The following is a 24,982-nucleotide window of genomic DNA, read 5'->3' as shown; positions in this document are numbered from 1 at the left end:
AGCACTGGGTGTAGGGGTGACTTCAATGTTTGCAGGTTTGCAAATTAATATTATAATTGTGTAAGAAGATCCAAAGGCATGGAGGCTTTCTTAGAGATGGATTCAGATTTGGGCATCCTTGATCTTTCACTTTAGAGCGCTTTTTATACTTGTTTTAGGGGTGAAGACTCTATCCAAGCCTCAAGAACTTGTAGATTCTTAACTTTGTCGGAATGGAATGATAACTTTAGAGGAAACAATTAGCACTAACCTAATACCATTTTAGATCACAGGTCTAGGAAAGCGAGGAATAGAAAACCAATTCTTCTTATTTCAAGTTTGTGAATATGTGGCTATGAGCAGAAGGTTTCCGCGAATCTTTTAAAAGAGAGGGGTGTTCGGGAAGGCTGATACAGGTGGTGCATGGCTGTTGTCAGCTCGTGTCGTAAGACCACCTAGTCTTATTGGTAGTGAATATGAGGTTTATGCCAGACATTTAGTAGAGAAACTCAAGAAAGTAATTGGGAAGCTGATTTTCGGAAATCAAAATGCTTCATTAAGAATAGGCAAATCATTGATATATTACTAATTTACCAATGAGGTGCTTGATTGGAAACTGAAAGTTAGGGGCAGGTATCCTTTGCAAGTTGGACATTGAAAAAACTTTAGATCAAGTAAACTATCCTATCTCATTGACATGCTCAAGAAAATAAGATTTAGTGAAAGGTGGATGGAGTGGATTGTCACACCCCACCCTTGGTAAGGCGTGATTGGCACCCGGCACCTTACGGAAACCGAGCGAACCAACTTATAACTTGTGTTCTCTATGTCTCGAATGACAAAATAAAGACTAAGGCTAGATATGAACGCAATATCATGTATAAATATATGTCCAATGAACCCACGACGCCAATATAACGACACTTTATGACCTTTCCTCCATAACTATTTTCACTTTTAAGACTTGCTAAACCTTCAAATCAACTTAACATAAGAGATAGGATGAAGAACATACCTTCAAATTGAATAAATTCAGCCACACCAACTTTCTTCAAGACCAAACTTACCACAACATCAAGTAGAAGCAAGAACAATCACCTTTTATGGACTAGTTTGGTGTAATCTTGTTAAATTCTTGATTTAATGGGCTATAAATGTTTGGGGTTTGTGTTGACAAGTTTCTAGGACTATTGAGAATGTAAAATGCTGAAAAAATGGAGTTAATGGGGTATTTATACCCGTCATAAGTCGGTTTCACCGACCCTCTAAAGTGGGACCCGCGGAAGCCATTTGGCAGCTTGGAGTCTTTATCTTAAAATGACCATAACTCTTGATCCCGATATCGTATGAGGGCTCACGATATGGTTGGAAAGTTATTTCAATTATCTACAACTTTCATTTTTGGTGTGTTTTCAAATTCCAAACTTATAATAGCGTTTTGGCCCCTCCAAGTCAGATCATCCGAAAACGTATCCTTAAACCATCTTTTTGGAGGGCTCATGCATATATTCGGCTTAAGGGTCCTATCTTAAGACTTGCTCAACTTCCCATGTACTACTCATATCACTTTTCATATGTCCTTTATAAAACTCCGACATGTGGGCCCCATCTTATCTTACGGTTACGAGGGCTGTTCATCAAGTAACATGTTAACTGATTTACTCCATACGGTCTCCAAATGTCATATATATATATTCTTATACTCAGATCATATAATCTTCATCCCTGATCCTTGCGAGGGTTACGAGAGCATCAAGAGGCAAGTTATGAGATTTAAAGGTCAGTAAGGTAAAAATGAGGAAGATATGAGCTATTGAGGTATATGAGGTCATAATTGGTTCAGACCTCAGTTAAGAGGCCAGAAGCACCGTGGTTCGGTATCCAGGTATGTTAGTGATTTCTTCAGAAGCAGGTTTTCCGACTTATGAGTTTCAAGAGCAAAGAAATTAGCTACAAGAGCAGACAAAGGTTTGTAAACCTATGATGTTAGTAAATTCAGTAGAAGGCTATGAAGGGTATGAGGGGATTTGAACAGGTTAAAAGTCAGGGAATGGACGGCAAGATTTTGGGAAGGACAGAAGTAAGCGTATGAAAGAGCGAGTAAATAACCAATGGAGACCTGTTATGGCGATGGTACGATTAAATGCGATATGTTAACGGGAAGAATGACTCGATAAGGGGATGTACCAGAGAATGGGATCAGGGACAGAGTACAAGATTAGTTTAAACATTCGAGGACGAATGTTTCTAAGGGGGGAGGGATGTTACACCCTGAAAAATTTCATGTTACCAAGACTGTAGACGGCTTAGTATGAGCTCAAGAGAGAGCAAAGTTATGCAAGGATCAGGGATGAAGATTATATGATCTGAGTATAAGAATATATATATATATATATGACATTTGGAGACCGTATGGAGTAAATTAGTTAACACGTTACTTGATGAATAACCCTCGTAACCGTAAGATAAGGTGGGGCCCACATGTCGGAGTTTTATAAAGGACATATGAAAAGTGATATGAGTAGTACATGAGAAGTTGAGCAAGTCTTAAGAAGGATCCTTAAGCCGAATATGTGCATAAGCCCTCCAAAAAGATGGTTTAAGGATACGTTTTCGGATGATCTGACTTGGAGGGGCCAAAACGCTATTATAAGTTTGGAATTTGGAAACACACCAAAAATGAAAGTTGTAGATAATTGAAATAGCTTTCCAACCATAGGTCGTGGGCCCTCATACGATATCGGGATCAAGAGTTATGGCCATTTTAAGATAAAGACTCCAAGCTGTCAAATGGCTTCCGCGGGTCCCACTTGAGAGGGTGGGGTGGAACCGACTTATGAGGGGTATAAATACCCCATTAACTCCATTTTTTCAGCATTTTACATTCTCAATAGTCCTAGAAACTTCTCAACACAACCCCCAAACATTTATAGCCCATTAAATAAAGAATTTAACAAGATTACACCAAACTAGTTCATGAAAGGTGATTGTTCTTGCTTCTACTTGATGTTGTGGTAAGTTTGGTCTTGAAGAAAGTTGGTGTGGCTGAATTTATTCAATTTGAAGGTATGTTCTTCATCCTATCTCTTATGTTGAGTTGATTTGAAGGTTTAGCAAGTCTTAAAAGTGAAAATAGTTATGGAGGAAAGGTCATAAAGTGTCGTTATATTGGCGTCGTGGGTTCATTGGTCATATATTTATACATGATATTGCGTTCATATCTAGCCTTAGTCTTATTTTGTCATTCGAGACATAGAGAACACAAGTTATAAGTTGGTTCGCTCGATTTCCGTAAGGTGCCGGGTGCCAATCTCGCCTTACCAAGGGTGGGGTGTGACATGGATAAAGTTCGTTATTTCCACTGTTAAATACTCCATTCTAATCAACAACTATCCATTGTGTAGTGGGGTTTTCTTACACCACAAAAATGTCTCAGACCATGTGATCCCATCTTTCCTTTCCTCGTTATTTTGTGGCCTTAGCAAAATACTTGATAAAGCCAAATAAATGCAGCGCTTCGATGAGGCTGCAACTCTGGGAAGACCATCGGTATCTCATTTGCTTTACACAAATGGTACACTAATCTTTTGTGATTCCGAAAGCTCCCATGATCTTTACCTGAACCTTACCATCCACATTTTCGAATCTTTGTCAAGGTTACACATCTACTTGCTCAAGAGTTTCATCTACCTAGTTAATGATGGTCCCCAATTTGAATGAGCTGGCAAGAATATTATGTTGTAGCATTGGTTCTTTCCCAGCAAGATATGTGGGGCTCCCTTTTGGTGTGAAATACAAGTCAACTGGAATCTGGAATGGTATAATTAAGGAGTTTGAGAAAGGCTTGCTGCTTGGCAAATACAGTATCTCCCCATGGGAGGTAGGCTCACACTTATTAATGGTGTCCTGGACAACATTCCCACCTACTTCGTTCAATTCTTCTCCATCCCAATAAGGTGCAAAAACCATTAGACAAGATCAAGATTGCCTTTTTATGTGAAGGTAACAACAGGGGCCTTCAGTTGGTCAAATGACCCAAAGTCATACAAACAAAATCCCTATGCAATCTAGGCATTAGTGATCTGGCTACTCACAGTAAATGTATGTTAGTGAAGTGGCTAGGGAAATATGGTAAGGAGGATTCTCTGGAAGGAGATGGTAAGGGCTAAACATGGAGCTCAAAGTCATCGGTGTACCAAATTATCAAATGCCCCACATGACGTTGGTCTTTGGGAGAATGTTCACAAGCTTTGGGGTGAGTTCTCCAAGAACATCTCCTTTAAGGTAGGCGATGAACTTCATATCAAATTTTGGAAAGACAGGTGGTTGGACAACTTATCTTTAATGGAGGATTACCCTAACCTTTTCTGTATTTCTTGGATCAAGACTCTTCCATCTCACAGAACAGAGATAGCAACATTTGGAGCCCACTTTCTAGGAGAAATGTGAATGACAGGGAATTGGAAGGTCTTCTTGACCTGCTTACTAGGTTGAACAACTTCACAGTCAATGAGCTGGCAATTGAAAAACTAAAATGGGGCAACACAAATGAAGGAATCGACCCAGTAAAGGCAGGCTACTTTGTGCTAAAAATGAAATGGCTAATAATTGGCCTTGGAAGTTGATTTCTAAATCTTATGTACAAGATGGAATAGTTGACAACTGCCCTAGAAGTTGATTTAGAAATCTAGGGTGTCAATTAAGGTCATTTACTTCAGATGGACAAGACTGTATGAAATTTGCTCGACTTAGGACAACCTCAACAGAAACAGATTGTAAATAGATGTTATATGTGTCACAAAAATACCGAAGCCAATAACCACCTGCTAAGTGGCACGAACTCTTCATTTTTGCCGTCGCACCTGTGTCGACATGGTGCGGGTGAGGGATATGTTTCGGATACGGTCAACCAACTTCAGATACTTTGACTGGAGTCCATGGACATATTTGGGGGAAAAATTGAGATTTTGATTTCTCAAAATGAAAGATAAAACAGATTTAAGACATGGGAAATGACATACCTTCAATATTATAGTCCTTTTGTCTCATAATCGCTGCCTCATGTTTCAGACCAAACACAGAGAAGCAAGAATTCAAGGGGTTGTGTTCTGAGTTCTCACTTCTGATAGACAGTAGCAACGATCTGTGAGGAGAATTGGTGGAAAGCCTTGAATGACTTTCTTTTTCTCTTTTGAGGGGAAGAACCAGAGAGCTTGAAAGAAGAAGTTGGGATCTTTATAGCTCTATTTTTATAATTTTGAATTTTATTAGCCGATTCCCCACACCCGTATCCATATCTGGATCTGCACCCCTGAATTTTAAAATTTAGATTTTGCCAAATCCGACACTCGGATCCGTACATGTATCGGATACCCGCACCCGAGTCCGAGCAACTTAGGCCACCTGTTTCTCAACTGCGCAATTGCTGCATATCCCTGGAATATGTTCTACTCACTTTCTGGACTCAACTTGGTCATGCCACAGTCATCTAAGAAGGTCTTTGAAAGCCGGATTTCTTGTAAAGTTGGTAAAGCCATAATCTGGAAAATGATCTCTGCTTGTATTTTATTTAACAGAAAGGAATCACAAATGTTTTAATGGAATATGAACTCCTAATCGCTCCCTTAAGACTAAGTGTCTCTTGTGTATTTTTAATTGGATTAACCAATCCTCTGTGAATTCCCCAGGTCATTTTTTGGCCTTTGTTAGCTCCTGAGCTTAGCATAGCCTGTAATGAATTGGAGTTGACATACTCTCTTTCTGTACTTATTAGCTTATTTTCTTTTTTGCATCTTCTTAATGCCATCAATGAAATGTCTTACTTCATAAAAAACAACGTGGTCTCTTTCGGTCTAGACTCTTCAGGGGATTGTGAGGAAATTTATGTAGAAAATAGGGATAGGGGGAAAAGTTCGTCACAGTTGGAAGTCAACAACTATTTGGTCTACCTTTTTAGTGATTTTGTTATTAAAGAAAAAGCTAATGGAGATAGTAGTTTTTGAAGCATACATAAGTTTCTGATCCTCTTCTTTTACATTTCCCTTTCCATTTCTTGTCTTTTTGTCTTTTTACATAAAGGTCATAAGATCCCAGTAACTTGCTGCAGGAGGATCGGATGTCTGAGACTGGACCTGAAGCAGAGTATAGGGAATCTACATTGTCCATTCATGCCAGTTTTCTTGTAAAAAATTTGTCTCAAAGGGATGAGCATATACGAGATATCTCAGTTAACTTGTTGAATCAATTAAGAGATCGCTTTCCTCAGGTGGCGTCTCTTCGCTTGTTCCCAGTCTCAAGTTTGTCACATTTGCTTCTTGCCATTGATTGATGTTAACATTTGAACAATTTACTGGCTTGCAGATTTTGTGGAATTCTTCTTGTCTAGATTCACTGTTGCTTTCGGTGCACAATGATCCACCTTCATCTGTAGTCAATGATCCTGCTTGTGTTGCTACTATTCGCTCTTTGTACCAAAAAACTGTTCGTGAATGGATAATTGTTTCACTTTCACAGGCTCCTTGTACTAGTCAGGGGCTTCTTCAGGTAACATTCATGGGTTTCGAGTTTCAGGACAATGCTGTGTAACACTTTTTCCTCCTCATTACATATGTCAAGTATCTTCATTTGTCTATGATCATTCGCTCGTGTATATTCTCTTGCTAAGGGAGTGATGCACTTCACTTAGAGTGCAAAATGAACATTTGGTTCCTTCTCCGCTATAATACAAGTAGACGGAATATATTTTGTTGGAAAAACATCACTATTCCTTAAAATTGTGAACGATTTGTCTTCTTTGCATAGGAGTAAATATTTTTGGTGAGATGATATTTTGGCTTATGTGGTAACTAGAGTTTAAAATCTTAGATGCTATTTGCCTAAAGATCTTAAGTTACAGGCTTTTACCCTTCTTTTCCTATCCTATTATATATTCTATTGCACATACTATTAACTAATAATCTCTCTTTCCATACTTTAGGAAAAGCTTTGTAAAGCAAACACTTGGCAAAAATCACAGCCTACAGCAGAAGTTGTTTCTCTCTTATCCGAGATAAAAATTGGTACTGGTAAAAATGATTGTTGGACAGGGACAAAAACAGCAAATATTCCTGCTGTTATGGCTGCAGCAGCTGCAGCATCTGGAGCAAAATTAAAATTGACAGAGGCATTTAATTTGGAGGTGCTCAGTACTGGTATGGTCAGTGCAACTGCCAAGTGCAATCACGCTGGAGAAATTGCTGGAATGAGAAGGTTATATGAGAGCATTGGTAGCCTTGATCTGCCAGCTTTGGGTCCTGGTGACATGGTGGAAAATATGCAGCCAAAAACTGAGTCCTTTTCTGAGGTTTTGCTTACAAAGTTTGTCCGACTGCTTCAGAAGTTTGTTAATGTTGCAGAAAAAGGGGGAGAAGTGGATAAGTCCTCATTCCATGAAACTTGTTCTCAAGCAACTGCTTTGCTTCTCTCTGATCTGGTATAAAAAAGTTCTGATTTCTACCAGTCTTTGCTTTATTAGGCTGGGATGAAACATTCTATTTTCTCCCCTTCAGTTTTGTTTTCCGTTTTACATGTTGCGGAATTTGCTATTGTCCACAGGGTTCAGATTCTAAATCAAATGTAGAAAGCTTTTCACAACTTTTACGTCTTCTTTGCTGGTGCCCAGCTTATATATTGACTTCTGATGCCATGGAGACTGGTGTATTTATTTGGACATGGTTGGTTTCTGCTGCTCCTCAATTGTGTTCTCTGGTACTTGCTGAGCTTGTTGATGCATGGTTGTGGACAGTCGACACAAAGCGAGGTCTTTTTGCGTCTGATGTTAGGTGTTCTGGACCTGCGGCTAAGTTAAGGCCTCACCTGGTTTCGGGGGAGCCAGAAGCACCGCCTGAGAAGGATCCTGTTGAACAAATATTGGCCCACAGACTATGGCTTGGATTTTTCATTGATCGGTTTGAGGTGATTATCAATGTGTTAATGCTTTCACTCCCTTAGCTGTTCCCTATGATCCAATGCAATAATCAAACATATGCTGGTGTATTGTCCACCCAAAATGGTTAGGTTAGACATGATGTTGTTGACCCATCACTTTTTTTAAAATTAATTGGAGCAACGGTAAAGATGTCACTGTGTGATTATTTCATTTTATTTTAGTCTGTATAACTTTTACCAAGTATCCTCTTGACTTGCAAGAAAAGCCCCTCGTTGGTTCCCCACCAATTTCTTGAAATAATAATGTTTCTATGTAGAGTACTATAATCTAGGTGAGTATTTGGTTTGCTGAATGCTTGCTGTGTTTGGATTTCTTGGAAGGTGGTGATACTGCGGTAGAACTACTATAATCTTTGCTGCTACCTTGATCACAATTGAGATGCTGCTGCTCTCTATTCCGTTAGGGCTTTCCATTTTTTGCTGTTGCCTTGTTGAGTCACTACTTTTCCAGGGTATCAATAGTTGTCTATGGAACACAGTTTAAACCATACATTTACAAATAAACAAAAAATAGAACTGTGTTTGTGAAAAACGCAGCCTTTATATTCACTGGAGAGTGTTTGCTAAAAGCTTTCAATTGATCTTGTACCCTTATTATTCTTTCAGCCATTTGATTCTCTTAATTCAAAAAAATGTTGAAGTTGTAGGTTTTTCTTGTCTCCAAAAACTTGTCTTTGCAGGTCGTTCGACATGATAGTGTTTCACAGCTTTTGCTTTTAGGGCGGTTGTTGCAAGGAACCACCAAACTACCTTGGAACTTCTCTTCTCACCCAGTTGCTGCTGGCACATTTTTCACCCTTATGCTACTTGGGCTGAAGTTTTGCTCGTGCAAGTCACAGGGTAATCTGCAAAACCTTAGGGCTGGGCTTCAGCTTCTGGAAGACAGGATATATCGGTAAAGTCGACTTATTGACTTGCATTTAATTGGACTAGTCACTAGTACGTTTCCCTGCATTGTGAGTGCAGGCATGGAGATGAGTAGTGGAAGGTCTTTGCTCATCATCTCGGACCTATAGCTTGCTAGTAGATGTTGAGTTGCACACACGACATTTCTCTCTTTGTTTATGGAAGTTTTTCTCAATGGATTCAATATGTTACATCAGACTACAATTTTGGACTTTGCTGTTTTGCTGATGCATTCAAACATTTGGGTGATGTTCAATTGCAGGGCTTCACTGGGGTGGTTTGCTCACCAACCTGAATGGTATGACATGAATAAGAACTTTGCCCTGAGTGAGGCGCAGTCTGTTTCTATGTTTGTCCATCACCTTTTGAATGAGCAATTAGATACTCCCCAACTTGATTCCAGAGGACAGGCACTCGAAAATGGAAGCTCTTTGAATGATGTGGTGAGATAATCATAAAGAGGCGCTGGAAATTTTGTTCTTACATCATTTGAGAAACTTTTTGTGCCTAAGATATATTTTTGGCATTGGAGAGTTTCTCCTCTAATTGCAAATCAATTGTTTTGAGGTCCTTGTGCCTTTTTTTTCTTTTAACTCAATGATGCTCACAGAGAGATCAGGACCATCCTATTTGGGGCCAAATGGAGAGCTATGCTATTGGGAGGGAGAAGCGGAAGCAATTGCTTCTGATGTTATGCCAGCATGAAGCTGACAGACTTGATGTTTGGGCACAACCTACTGTCAAGTAATGCATGATGATTGCTTATTTCTTCTCCCTGTTTTAACCTCTTTTAATGCGGTTGTCATTATTATTATCAAATCTTCCTACATCAGGGAAACCATTTCACGTCTTAAAATCAGCTCTGAGAAATGGGTTGATTTTGCTCGAACTGCCTTTTCTGTGGATCCTCGGATAGCTTTGTGTCTGGCCGCAAGGTTTCCTACAAATAATCATTTGAAGGCTGAAGTAACACAGTTGGTGCAAGTATGTCTTTCCTTTCCACTTTTTATATCCTTCACTTTCTTGAGGAATGTACCTGAAATGATACGTCATTTAAGAGAGAATACGGAAGACTTCAAACATAAATGACATGAAGTTGACTAAGGATGATGTCTTGCATTATTTGTCCATTTTCTTGAAACTCATATGTGAAAGCATCTAAAATAAGGGCACATGTGCATCATGCTACAAGCATTTTCGAGTAACTTTTGCTTTAAAACTAGTTTCAGTCATATGGTATCTGTTCTTTGTAACAAAAGTCTCTGACCAGGAAATAGAAAAATTTCCCTTATGATTTATTCTAATTATTCTTTGTTCTTAAAAGAATCCCCGATAGGCAGTGCCACTCAGGGGGTTCGAAAAAAATAACAAAAGCTAAACATAAATTATAATGTTGTCCCTGGGAACGGAACCTGAGACACTGGGGAGGATTTTGAACTTCCTGGACCACTTGAGCTAACCTTTTCCATTTGTTCAGGGTATTCAAAACCTATATATGTACATAAACATAGAAAATCTACGCTATATATATGGTGTAATTTTTTGCCATCCTTTAAATCCGCCCCTGCTGATAGGGTTCCTAAGTAGAAACTCGAAGAAATCAACAAGAAATAAAGACAATAAAGTAAAGATAAAAGCAAGACACAATTAGTAATGAATTTAAGAGCAAACATGGATTGGATACCAAACCCTCTCTATTGAATTCAACCAAGAGTTATACTAATTGAAATCATAAAAGATAAACTCAATTGAATCCACAAATGAGTAATCTCAAGTGAAATCAAGGACAAAGGTTCAATATGCAACTAAGGAATCACACTACTAAAAGCTACTCACCATGATTAAGTTATAATCTAAGAGATAGAATTCTCATCAATGTTCAAGCTAAATTCTAAAGTCTAGGAGCCACTATATCTGGTTTTGGCTTTTATTACAACTGAGGACCAAAAGTGGCCTTTGCAAATATAGCCCAAAATGGGCTCTTCCATCCGCGATCTAGCTACCTTTTGTGCCCTCGACTCCTTTGCCTTCGTATTCACTCCAAGCAATCATCCAAAACGTTGTATACTCTTGCGTGTTGATCCTCAAGGGCCTCCAAAGTCCCTTTTTGCATGAACATGGCTTGCAAGGCTTGGAGCTCTTTGGCTTGGCTATATGTGAAAGGTCTTGAATGAGTTGTGCCCTTTAGTATCGTATTATCCTCTCCTTCTTGAAAAGGATTTGTCCTCAAATCTATAGGCTCACCTACAACACAAGAAGATAGATCACTTACACTGAAAACATTGTGAACATTATACTCACTTGGTAAGTCGATCTTGTAGGCATTGTCATTAATCTTCTCAAGGACTTTGAAGGGTCCATCTCCCCTTGGGCACAACTTCCTCTTCCTCATTTGAGGGAATCTCTCCTTTCGAAAATGAACCCACACCAAATCATCGGGTTGGAAATCCAGCATTCTCGCCCATGGTTTTGTCTTTTGGCCACCTTGGTATTGATCTTCTCTATATTTTCCTTTACTTTAGCATGAATCTTCATTATCTCGGACGCCCTTTTTTCCCCATATAAACTCAGAACAACATCACTAGACAAAGGGGTTAAAGGTTAAGGGATCAAGGGGTTAAAACCACAACAAACTTCAAACAGAGTCATGCCGATAGAGGAGTAGAGGGACCTATTATAAGCAAATTCAATCAAAGACAAATGGTCCTCCCAAGAAGTTGGTTTTCCTCTATTCATGCACCTAAGCATGCTCCCAAGAGTCATATTTAGTACTTCAGTTTGTCCATCCATTTGAGAGTGACAAGATGTAGAGAACATGAGCTTGGTACCAAGTGTATAGACTCTTCCAAAAGTGACTAAGAAATTTGGATTCCCTATCACTAACAATAGTGCGAGGTACTCCAAGCAATTTGAGCACATGAGTAGCAAACAAAGTGATCATCCAAACGTTATGTACTCCTGTGTGTTGATCCTCAAGGACCTCCAAAGTCCCTCTTTGCATGAACATGGCTTGGAGCTTCTTGGCTTGGCTACGTGTGAAAGGTCTCGAATGAGTTGTGCCCTTTGGTATCGTTATCAATCCCCCATTTCCAAGCTCTCTCGATTGAATTCTACTCCTGCTTTCGACCTTCAGCGGGGGCAAAATCTTTTCCCCACTGAGACGTGCAATTATATTCTCCTTTTGAGTGAAGATTGGAATTTTCTATACCCTAAAGAAAGGTAATGATTCTTTAAATGAACTAAAATTGCTTTTTTACTATGGGAATACTACCCGATCAGATGCTTAATACATCATTTTTGCCAATAAGATGGAGGAAAATTGCTTCCTGTAGAATGTGCGTGCAACTCATCGTTGGTGGTTATGCCTTGATATCATCTTCTGCTGATAAGTAAGCTTCATCCGTATAAGCACGGATAAGGTGCCAAATTGTAAAACATTTATGTAGTACTTTGCTCCTTTTTAACAAAGCAAGGAGCTGATGAAGTCTGCTTTGATAAGACTAGAGTTGAAGTTGACCCAAAAGTATCAGATGTAGGACATGTAATGGATCTTGAAGTACTATTTATCCTTCTCCCTAACCAGATCCGTTTACATTAGGATTACTCGTTAATGGTTGATCAAATTTGATAGATTCACCTTGGAAGCAAGAAGTTCGCTGTAATTGTGCGTACCTGTAAAGAACTCAAACGTGACAACTGGATGATATACGATGATGACAATGCTGCGGTTTTTATTGATTCTGCTGCCTTGTATTTCAGACAAACAAAAAATGTTTTACCTCAAAATTTCCTCTACTCCAAGTTCTATTTCCTCTTGTCTTCCTTACTTGGAACAGGCCTTTCCGCAGTAAAAATATTTGGTTCATGAGGAAAAAAGAGGAAGCGACAGTCACACAAAATGGCTGAAATGTCCATGATTGGGGACCTACAATCTGGCTGACAACAAGCTCAATTGGTTTTAATGAGTGATTCTTTAGGAAAAAGGTACTCACAGTCCCAGATGAGGACTCTAATCTAGAAAAAGCCTGGGGAAGTGAATATGGTGATGGAGTTGAAACATGACAACAGGGGATAGTGGGTCAAAATTTGGTCATGGAGATAACCAAGAATGCATTCCAGGTTCTTGATGAAACTGTTCAACGCATCAGATAACCGAATTGCAGTAAGGGTCCAACAGGTAATATCTGACCACAATGGCAGAGCTACATGATTTATGAAGTTTTTAAAAGCATATCATGGGGTCTGAGATGAAAAGGTAAAGTTTTTTCTCCTTATAATTTATAAAGAAAAGTAAGGTTGTTCTTGCTGCAAGCGGAAGGAGTTAGCAAAGAGATTGCGAACCAAGACAAGGAAAACCACCGGATAGGAAAGAGGGGAAGCAGTAAACAAGAGTGTGGCTTGTGATGGTTGGAAGGCAGGGTCAACAATGATGAAAAAGGAGTTAATGGAAAATAAACATTGCGAAAGAAATTGAACTTAGAGCTAGTTCTTTTTGCTTACAATTTTTATTTTTTTGATAACCGTGGTGCCCGGGCTAGCTTATGCGCACCTCGATTAATTCCACGGGATACCTACCACTTCCCACCAGCAACAGGTACTAGGTAAATCTATCCACCAAAGCTAGAACAGATGAGAAGAAATCACCTAGTGTTATGTTTCTATTGGGAATTGAACCTGAGACCTCATGGTGTTCAACCCACTTCATTGACCACTGGGCCACACCCTTGGGTGCTCGCTTACATTTTGGGTTTGCGTAGACATGTTATTTAGGGATGACACCTTTCTTTTGGTTCATTTTTTCTAATACAATATGTTTTCTTAACAAAAAAACCAGGGAGAATCCAGCCACTAATATAGGCAGTCTCCACACTGTTAACAACACTAATTCCCTGAATCAAAAAATGATGATTTTGACAGCTTAGATCACTGATTCTAAATCTATTCTCCTGGACAATATACAGCCAATCGATTTTCCTTCAATTCACGTAATCCATCCAAAAGTTTCTAACATGCTTGAAAATATGTCCTGTTGTGCTTTCTGCATCAATCTTTTCTGATCTGATTCGTCATTTTATTATTGCTCCAGTTTGGGTATTTGCTTCCAAAGCTTCTAAATTTGGCCTAGTCTGAATATATTCTTTGGGCTGATTTCAAATAAGAAAACATGTTACTTTCAACAGTATACTTGATTTTACCACATATTTCCCTGAATTCTGCCGATTGGTTCTAGTGGGCCATCTTTGCCTTAGCATTTCAAATTGTCAAAGCCAAGTTTTTCTCTTCAGAGATCCAAAACAAAATCGTATAGACTATCGCTAGTTCTGCTTTTAATGTGTAATAAACTAAAAACTGTCAGACGAATGATTAAATCTTCCGAAAATATATGTTTCTTTTTGAAGCTGCTATGTTTTTTTTTTTTTTTGAAACTGGTAACTGTATTGTATTCCATATGAACAAAACAATGCATAGGTTGTACTGAAACCATATCTACAAAAGTACTCCAAGACTCTACTATTCTAATCCTATATTGAATCTTTTTTTTGAGTCAAAGGTAACCATTTGTATTAACCATAACTTAACACCTAAAAAATGTTAAAGTTAAGCACTTTACAGAATCATACTTACAGCAAAAGTCAGTGCCCCTATTCAAAAGCTAAAACTTATACATTGCCAATTAAATCTACCACTTCTCCTATATCCCCCCACAAATTCTGTTTACACCAAAAAAAGAACAAACTAAGACAATCCATCCTGATTTTCTGAATGAAACTGCTAGTATCCTCAAAATGTCTTGAATTCCTTTCTTTCCAGACTACCCACCATATACAAGCAGGGATGACCTGCCACCAATCTTTATCACTATTTCTTTTCCCCACACTTTTCCAACTGCTTAGAAGTCCCAATGTAGAGCTAGGCATTACCCATTCAACACCCAAAATACAACAGAACATGTGCCACAGATTTGTAGTTGTCTTGCAATGCAAAAAAAGATGCTCATTGTTTTCACCTTCCTGCTCACATAATCGACATCTTGAACAAATCTGGAAACCTCTTCTTTGTAGCCTCTCATGTGTTAAACAGGCTTTCCTAATCACCAGCCAGACAAAACAAGAAACCTTCATAGGAATTTAACTCTCCAAATCTCCTTCCATAGCCAGTTCACATTAATTTGACTTCTTTGGTTCAGATGCCAATAGACAGATTTAACTTAGAAGAGGCCCTTGCTATTCAATTTCCATCTAAGACTGTCTGATCTCTCAGTTATACCACTAAAAGTTTCCAGCATCTGTATCATTGTACCAACACTCTCAATTTCCCAATCATTAAGTGCTCTCCTGAAATTCAGATTCCACCCTTGTTGGTTCCACATTTCATTAATTGTAGCATTACCTTGAAGACATATTGAGTACAGAACAGGATAAGTGACCTTTAAACTATTCTGGCCAATCCAATGATCTTCCCAGAAAACAGTCTTTCTTCCATCACCAACAGAGATCTCCACCTTGCCCCAGAACTCTTGCCATTGATTCCTAATAGTTTTCCAGACACTACTACCATAGGGACTATCAACCTCCTGGGTAATCCACTGATTCATCATCCCATACTTTTGAACTATGAGCATTTTCCAGAGAGCCCTGTCCTTTATGTTAAATCTCCAAAGCCACTTCTGTAAAAGACTTTTATTGGGAAGCCTCAAATTCTTTATGCCCAAACCACCTTGTTTCTTGTTAAGCGTCACTACTTCCCAGTTTACCAGATTAGAATTTTTTTTATCCTTGTTTCCTTTCCGGAGAAAGTCTCTTCTCAGCCTGTCAATCTTCTTTTCTACCCCTCTAGGCATTGGTAATACAGCCATCATGTATGTGGGTAAAGCATCTAGCACTGAATTTATGAGAGCCAATCTTCCACCTAAAGATAAGTATTGAGTTTTCCACCTAGCCAATTTTTTTATCACATCTTTCAATCACATCATTCCATATGTCATTTGAGATGCTCTTTGCCCCCAAAGGCATCCCCAGATACTTTGTAGGAAGGGCACCTACCTGACACCCTAGATTAGCTGCCAAAATCTGCATATTATGGACATCATTAACTGGGTATAAAAAACTCTTTCCCCAGTTGACATGTAAGCCAGACAAAGCTTCAAAGATAGTTAAAATTGCTCTGAGATGTCTAATCTGGTCCACCTCAGCTTCACAGAAAACAAGAGAATCATCAGCATATAAAAGATGAGAAATTTCCATGCCTCCACCACTATTGATTTGGGAGCCAAAACCTCTGATCCACCCATTTGCCTTAGCTGTTTTGATCATATGATTAAGACCCTCCATAGCTAACAAAAAAAGGAAAGGTGACACTGGATCACCCTGCCTGACGCCTCGATGAAACCCTCAGGACTACCATTGATCAATATGGAGAGTTTTACATTGGTTATGCAAAATTTAATCCAGTTGATCCATTTAGCACCAAACCCCATATCTTTAAGGACCTTTAGCAAGTACTCCTAATTAGCATGATCATAAGCCTTTTCGAGATCCAGCTTACAGAATCCCGGGTTTTTTTTGATTTGGCTCTGGTGTCAACTAGTTCATTCGCCAACAAAACTGCATCCAGAATCTGTCTCCCTTTAAGGAAAGCCATTTGATGAACATCCACCAATTTCCCAATGACTGTCTTCAATCTTTCAGTGATCAACATGGAGATAATCTTGTAAATTCCCCCTATGAGACTGATAGGTCTAAAATCCTTCAGTTCTTCTGCACCATTCTTTTTAGGAATTAAAGCTATGAAAGTTGCATTAAACGACTTCTCAAAGAGCTCATTCTGATGAAAGTTATGAATGGTTGACATTATGTCCTCTTTAAGTATTTCCCAACATTCTTTAAAAAAACCCATTGTGAAACCATCAGGGCCAGGAGCCTTGTCCACTGCGCAAAGACTGATAACTTTAACCACTTCAGCTTCAGAGAAAGGTTTTTCCAGCCATTCTTTTTCCTCTTCATTAATTTTTTGGCAATTTGGAAAATTGAAGCAGGGCCTCCATCCTTCTGACTCCGTGTATAATTTTTTGTAGTAGTCCACCATAGCTCTTTTAATCTCTGTAGCTTGAACCACATCTTCCCCCTCAATTTTTAGCCTGTCAATGGTATTATATCTCTTATGAGCTGTAGCCATTCTTTGAAAAAATCTAGTATTTTTATCCCCTTGTTGAAGCCACAACACCCTTGATTTCTGTCTCCAACTTGCTTCTTCATTTTTAGTAAGTACCTCCAACTCTACCATAATTGTTGCCCTGATCAACACTTCATCTTCAGTTAAATCTCTGTCTTCTTGGATCTGGTCCTGCTCAGCCAATTCGTTCAAAAGGCTATTTTTCTTATTAGCCAGTACCTTAAAATTATATTTACTCCATTCTTTGAGCTTATTTTTCAGCAATCTTAATTTACTGCAAAGCTTAAAGTCAGGAAAGCCTTGCACATCAAACTCAGACCACCATTTCTGTACCAGTTCTTTGAAGCCCTCCACCCCGAACCACCAATTTTCAAATTTGAAATAAGACTTCTTTTGATCCCAATTGCCACACTCCAAAGAGATTGGAGTATGATCCGAGTCAGCTCTAGGAAGAGTTTTTTGTCTAATGTCTCTAAAAGCCTCTTCTCAATCCCCAGAGAATAGGAATCTATCTAATCTTGCAGCACTATTGTGATTTATTCCCCTAAACCATGTGAATCTACCCCCATTCAATTGAGGGTCATGAAGCTCCATGTCTTCAATCCAGTTAGAAAAATCTCTCATAATATTTGTTATTCTTGTGCTGTTCCTTCTTTCCACCATGTATCTGTTAGTGTTGAAATCACCACATGTGATCCAAGGCCCATCCCACAGTCCTTTCATAGCAGCAATCTCTTCCCAACACTCAGCTTTATTCAGTCTGGTATGAGGAGCATACACACCAGTAAGGCACCAGCTAAAAGATTCCTGAACAGCTTCAAAACTGTAGGAAACCGAAAAAGTTCCTTTGGCAATGAAGTCCCCTTTCCAAACTCTACTGTCCCATAAAATCATGATGCCTCCACAGCTACCCTGTGCCTCCAGAAAACCACATTTCATCCATCTGCAACTCCACAATTGTTTGGCCATCAGTTTTATTTCTTTCTCTAATTTTGTCTCTTGAAAACAGTAAATGTCTGCTTTCCAGTTCAATATCAAGCTCTTTACAAGATTTCTTTTGGTCAATTCGTTTAGGTCCCTCACATTCCAAGAAACTAACTTAACTTTCATTGATAAATTAGACTTAGAACCCTCCCCCTGCTTCTGGCTCCTTCCACATGCTCATTCAAATATGACTGCAGATTTTTAAGTTCTAATCCCCTTGCTTCTTGTAATCTTCACTTTACCATTCCCCTCCCAATTCTCCACAGACAACTTTCTTGCATCCAGCTTAGTGAAAAGAGCTAAAGCTTCCTCTTTGCATCCTTCAAAGGTTGCCCCACATATTTTGCTTAACTCCAGCATATTAGAATTCACCCAATTTGATGCTCCCACTTCAACCTCCTGCAATTCTTGCTCCTGCATGTCTACTGGGTCTACATTATGCACCTGCATGAGCTGCAAGTCGGACTCCTCTGTCACGAAGTAATTTTCTTTATCTTTATCCATCTCCACATCCACAATTGTCATATCATCTATGTCCTTCTCTGTTTCTGCGTCACCCCTCATTGCCTCAGCAGTCCCTTGAGAAAGATAAGGAGAAGGAGAATTAAAGGATAATTTTTCCCTATTCGCTGCTTCCCAGGTCTCAAAACTTTCCAGAAATTTGGTCGCAGTCTCCTTCAAATTAAGCAAAAACTTATCACTTTGTGTCTCGGTTACAACCATAGGAGTCTTTAAAACTTTGGGTGAAACCTCACGTGTAAGGTCACGTGACCCACTTGAAGTTTCCAGCCCCTTCTTTGCACGTGACACTCTTGAAATTCTCAGCCCCATCTTTGCTTGGCCCAAATGAATTGAGTCCGCAATTTCTTCAGGTTGGATTTCAGAATTTGGGCCCAAACAATTCAAACAAAAGGCCTCACTAGCACATGGCCTTGAGGGACCAGTTGAAGAACCCACGTGTACCCCCTCAATCCTCTTTTTCTGTGACTCACTTGAAGTTCTCAGCCCCATCTTTGCTTGGCCCAAATGAATTGAGTCCACAATTTCTTCAGGTTGGATTCCAGAATTTGGGCCCATATAATTCAAACAAAAGGCCTCACTAGCACATGGCCTTGAGGGACCACTTGAAGAATCCACGTGTTCCACCTCAATCACCTTTTTCTTTGACATACCAACCCTGTACCTTTTGACAGATGCCTCGATACCTGCTGGTTCTTTGGTTGTTCACCACCTTCTTCTCCGATGAATATTCTGGCCGGAGCTTCTGTCCATATTTGAAAGGTGAAAAATATTCCACTTTGCTCAAGAGTTACTTCCTTGGGTATCCTGCTCCCATCTCCATTTACTCTAATCCTGGCCCATTTCAGATGGTTTCGAAGTGTTGTTTCTTCCTCCGTCTCCACCCAACCCCCACAGTGATCACCTATAGCTTTGAACACATCAAGTGACCACATCTGCAATGGTACTCCAACGATCCTAATCCACACTGAAGTTGGTAACTCTGATGATTCTAGAGCACCCAGCCCAGGAGACCACCACTCGAAAAGAGCCGGATTGTTTTTCCAGTGCCATCTGCCTTTCATAACTTGTTCTGCATTTTCTTTGAAGCCAAATTCCAAAAGAAATCTGCCATTCCCCATGTCATTAATATTCAGACCATGGATTTGCCTCCATAAAGAGCTAGTCCAACGTCTGACGTCAGAAAGAGTAGGCATTTCATAGCTGTTAACTTGAAAGGAAACCACCAAACATCTGCGTCAAACCTCCTTCTGATGAGAGTCAACCCCCTCTTTAATGCGGATAACTTCTCCCTTCTTTAATGATGCCCCGTCAATAACTTCTTTGTTTGACCATCTGAAATTCCTGACTGCTTCAGCTTATGGGAGCTCCCTGTCAGCCAATCTAGGTTGTAGAATGGTAGAAAATTCTGTCGACCTGAGAAATCTACTGATTTTTTCAGCCAGAAGATTCCAACCAGCATTTGAAGTTACTTCCAGAATGATTAATACAGCCCTCGTACTCCCCGAATATTAATGATACTGATATACCGACCCAACCTGTTGAAGTTACTAGCAGAAAAAGTCTCGGAGAAACTATCTCTCCTCTTCCATCTCCTCACAAAGTTTCCACGAACTTTTGAGGCTTCTTTCATGTTTTGGACTATCCATTCCAAAGTCTTTCTGTTCAAAGAAACTCTTGTAATACAGTTCTTGAGAGCTCAGCCATGGTCATGCAGTGCCAATTGTTGTTGTACGATGTTGAGGGCAAGTAATAATCACAAGTTAAGTCATTAAAGATAACTTGTCCAGCAAAATCAGGCCCATTTATCACTTTCAGAGGTTTCTTAGGTGTGGGCTCACATACCTGGCCCAATCTTGAAATTTCATTTAAATTGTTCACATGCCCATCACGTGATACCTCTGATGTGAAGTCAACCACTGTATTTGACAGTCCCATATAATGCGTATCTCTGGAATCCCTAGGAGGATGGGATTCTTGTACTTCTTTGCAGAAGTCATCTCCTTTTACCCAGCATGCAATAGCTTTGCCTGGATCTTTCACAGCAGCATCTCTGATGGTTCTTGTACCCAGAGGATGGGATTCTTGTACTTCTTTGCAGAGGTCATCTCCTTTTACCCAGCATGCAACAGCTTTGCCTGGATCTTTCACAGCAGCATCTCTGATGGGTCTTCCTTCCTTTTCCGGCGTGATTTGGAATCTCATTTTACTTTCCACCCAGATTGGGAAGTAATAAGTGATTCCATTACGATTGATCGACACCTCCCTCGGTATAAATCTACCATCATTGGACACCAAGATTCTTGCCCATTTCATATGGTTCTTGAGTTCTGTCTCCTCCTCTGTAGCCACCCATCCCCCACAGATTTCACCTATTTCTTGGAAAATTTTCTGTGACCACAAATGCAGTGGAATGCCCACTGCTCTGATCCAAGTCTCCTTTACTTCAATGGAGTTTGAGACACTTCCTAATAATGGGCTCCACCATTCGAGGTTAAAACAGATGTTCTTCCAACTCCATTGTCCTTGGAGAGTTTGTTCAGCCATATGTCTATTTGGGAATTCAAATAGGAACATATCATTGTATAGCTCATAGATGTTTACCCCGATAGCCTTTTTCCAGTTGGATGAAGACCATCTCCTTATATCTGCTAGGGTAGGTTTTTCATTTGACTTTTCTCCACAACATCCAACTAAACATCTCTTCAAGAGCCCATTTTCCTGATTTGCAGATGATTCTGATATTTCAATGCTTCCCTTCTTGCCTTTTAACCTCTGCTGTACGGAGATTTCTCGATTGCCATTTACTCTTGTACTACCTTTGAGAAAGGGTAGTTGGTTTCATTAATTCTAGGAGGGGCTGCTTGTTCCTGCTTTGTGTGGCACTTAATGAATCTTTCAATCTTAAATGCTAAGTCAACCCATCCAGCATTCAATACAAGCTCTGGAATGATTATGACTGATCTGCCACTACCATTTAATGATAAGATGCTCATATATCTCCCATGCTCATTGTGTTTCCTGGTGCAAAAGTGCTCTGCTTCTCGTTCAGAAGTTTTCCATCTCCTCACCACCTTCTTCTGATCTGTTGAGGCTTCTTTCAAAGTGAAAATGATCCACTCCATGATTTTGCTACTTATGGATGTCCTCCTCATCATCTTTCTACTTCTTTCTACCCATTCATACCAGTCAGAGTTTCCAGAAGACCATCTAGTAATGTCAAAGGATTTAAACCCTGCATTGAAGTAAATTCTATTGTCACCCATGTTTGAGAAGAGAATCTAAGTTGTTGAACTGAAAGAGAAGGATAAGATATCACAGAAGGTAATAACTTGAGAATAGATGAGAGAGATAGAAAGAAATTCCGGTAGAAAGTCACTGGAAAAGGGTTAGTTCCCCTCCTATGAAGTAGGAGAGAGAACTTTCTTGGGGAGAGTGCCTGGGAGCATTTTCAGATTTTTTCCACAACTATTATGTAATTAAATAGAATGGAATCATAGCTGCTATGTTTTATTGTGCTGCTTGTTTGCTGTCTTTATTTCTCTGTATTGCATGCTGCTGAACTGTAACTTGATTCTTTTGAATTGTTTGGAGCTGTGAGAGCAGTGGTTCTCCTCATTACGTTAATTGTGTTAGGCCCTGTAACTTTTTCAAGGATTTTACTGTCTGAAGATATATCTGCTCAAATTGTTTGTTGTTTTGAGATGCCGGTGGTATTCCAAAGCAGCTTAAGGTTGATAATTATTTTTATTTTTCCTTACAAGCAAGGAAATAGGACTTGATATACAGCTACTGGCTTGTCACTATTTTTCTGAGTTAGCCTGTTTTACAATCTTACTAGTCATTGCTTTTATCCAAAAATTTGATCTTTTTGATTGATGTAAATGATTTTCTTGTCTCTATTACAGTTGCATATATTGGAGATACGTCACATACCTGAAGCATTGCCATACTTTGTTACACCTAAAGCCATCGATGAAAATTCAACACTTCTACAACAATTGCCACACTGGGCTGCTTGTTCAATTACACAGGCGCTGGAGTTCATCACACCAGCATACAAGGGTCATCCACGCGTCATGGCTTATGTTCTAAGAGTGTTGGAGTCTTACCCTCCTCAAAGAGTAACCTTCTTCATGCCCCAACTAGTGCAGGCCCTGAGATATGATGACGAGGTGTGTTTTACTGGACATTTTGTTGTGAATTTGTTCTTTGCTTTCAATCATCTGGATAGCAAGTGAGATACATTATTGGAAGTTAATGCATTACTTCATTGGTTTTACATAGTTCACCACCTCGGATTTGGTATTCCTGTCAGTTTTCAGATATTATTATTCTTTCATGAACGGCATATTTATGGTTATGATAAAGATTAAGTGAATGATTCTTATTGTACCACTACGAAAAAATTAACAGAATTAAACAGTAGATGTCATAATGGCTTTTCATGTCGAAGTGATTTTCATACCTTCCTTTTGTGTCTCAACTTCCCATCCGTTGTGTGCATCAACGGCAAAAGACGCTTGATCATCCTTCATATAATAGAAATGATTGACCCTAATCATATGAATTTAATCAATGCAGAAATTGGTAGAAGGATACTTGCTCAGAGCTACTCAAAGGAGTGACATATTCGCTCATATTCTGATATGGAATCTGCAGGTAGGAACCTTTTGCTATTTGTTTTTTCTTTTGCTGTTTTAAGATGGCTGTCCTCGTATGATAAAAATAAAACTGTTCCTTCTTGCTATATGGTCAACATAGGTTTAGTTCTTTATGATAACCATTAATCTGAAAAACACTTGCAGGGTGAGACTTGTGAGCCGGAGTCGGGGAAAGATTCTTCTGCAAAGGTACATTAAATTTTCAACCGATACCTCTTGCTATGAAAGCATCTAATGCACCTTTTTCTCATTATCTGGCCTCTTTCCATAAGCATGCTGTGCACAAACTCGATGTTGAGGAAGATTTGCTTGGAAGCTGCAAACTTTAAGTTTTTCAGATTATCAACGTGCTTTTTCCTTCAGTTTAGCTATTGACTAACACCACTGTATACCTCCAACCTTCAGTTTAGCTATTAACTAACACCACTGTCTGCCTCCAAACCAGTTTGACTTGGAGAAAGATAGAGAGAGAGAGATCCACTTTTATTATTTCTCTCTCTGAAATCCTCATATATAGGCATGTGATTCACTCACACACCTTTTATTTTGACACGTTACCACATTTTTTGAAGGCAACGAATTGTGTTTCTTGTAGCTGTTCCACCTCATAAATTCTAACACATTGTCACACACCTTTATAACTGTTAATATTTTTGTACTTTTATCTTCAGCATGCCGCATTTTTGGCCCTACTTCCTCTTGTGAGGCAACGAATAATTGATGGGTTCAATGAGAAGGCTCGTGATGTGTTTCAGAGAGAGTTTGATTTCTTTGACAAGGTCACTTCTATATCTGGTGCACTATATCCACTTCCCAAGGAGGAGCGAAGAGCTGGCATTCGGAGGTGAAATAAATTGTGCACCACTATTTTGATATTGTATATTTTTAATTTGTCAAATATGCTTTAGTTTTGTGCCTTAGGACATTTTTCTATCTTGAAACAAACCTCACATTTTGATTCCTTAGGGAGCTGGAGAAAATTGAGATGCAAGGAGATGATCTTTATCTACCTACTGCTCCTAATAAAATCGTGAAAGGGATTCAGGTTGATAGTGGGATTCCCTTGCAATCAGCTGCCAAGGTTCCTATTATGATCACATTCAATGTGGCAGATCGAGATGGCAATCAAAATGACATAAAACCCCAAGCCTGTATATTCAAGGTAAGATTGGGGGATGTAGGTATATTTTCCTTCGATCATCCTCTAGATTTTTTTGACATTTTCATTTCAAAAGAAAGAAATATGCTTATTTTCCTTGCGTTCCGTCCACAAGTTTTTCCCCACCAGATTGTTATTTTTAGCAGCTTGTATATATTAAATTTAAAGGCATTTCTCCTTCTCTTGAAGTCTTCTTACTCTATTTTGAACTGAATGTTCAGTTTGACCTTTTATTTTGTAGTGTAGATTGATCATTTCTTGTTATATCAGTATATTCTTTTCATCTCATTTGCAACGATTGATGTAAGAATAGGAGTCAAAGATCACCAATTGGCGTAAAAGGGATAGAAACTTGTTAGGTTAAATGGGTATTATGAGGTTGATGGCTTAGGCGCGTTGGAGGCTAAGAAAAGATGAAACGGGGTTATTTTCAGGCTTGGAACATATGTATCAGGGCAGCCCGGTGCACTAAGCTCCCACTATGCGCGGGGTCCGGGGCAGGGCCACACCACAAACATAGGTATCGAGAATGTAAAATAAGCAGCGTTCTCTTATTAAATCAATGAATATATTAAGTCTGGACAGATATGAAATGTCTTTTCGTCCTTTATTT

The 24,982-nt window shown here is 39.2% G+C and overlaps 1 protein-coding gene across 1 annotated transcript in view; it reads left to right on the top strand.

The window, feature by feature from the left end:
- Nucleotides 1-24,982, top strand: part of LOC132645709 (phosphatidylinositol 4-kinase alpha 1) — a 51,619-nt gene that overhangs the window by 8,977 nt on the left and 17,660 nt on the right. Inside the window, exons 10-22 of the mRNA XM_060362855.1 lie at nt 6,086-6,244; nt 6,340-6,522; nt 6,956-7,450; nt 7,573-7,932; nt 8,646-8,860; nt 9,134-9,314; nt 9,482-9,615; nt 9,705-9,855; nt 22,455-22,721; nt 23,131-23,208; nt 23,355-23,399; nt 23,882-24,054; nt 24,177-24,372. Of these exons, the coding sequence (XP_060218838.1) occupies nt 6,086-6,244; nt 6,340-6,522; nt 6,956-7,450; nt 7,573-7,932; nt 8,646-8,860; nt 9,134-9,314; nt 9,482-9,615; nt 9,705-9,855; nt 22,455-22,721; nt 23,131-23,208; nt 23,355-23,399; nt 23,882-24,054; nt 24,177-24,372 (2,637 nt within the window). The remainder of the gene's footprint in view (nt 1-6,085; nt 6,245-6,339; nt 6,523-6,955; nt 7,451-7,572; nt 7,933-8,645; nt 8,861-9,133; nt 9,315-9,481; nt 9,616-9,704; nt 9,856-22,454; nt 22,722-23,130; nt 23,209-23,354; nt 23,400-23,881; nt 24,055-24,176; nt 24,373-24,982) is intronic.

Source organism: Lycium barbarum, chromosome 6, assembly GCF_019175385.1.
Source record: "Lycium barbarum isolate Lr01 chromosome 6, ASM1917538v2, whole genome shotgun sequence".
NCBI lineage: Eukaryota > Viridiplantae > Streptophyta > Magnoliopsida > Solanales > Solanaceae > Lycium > Lycium barbarum.
The sequence above is the reverse complement of the archived record's forward strand: the minus strand, read 5'-3'. Positions and strand labels throughout refer to the sequence as shown.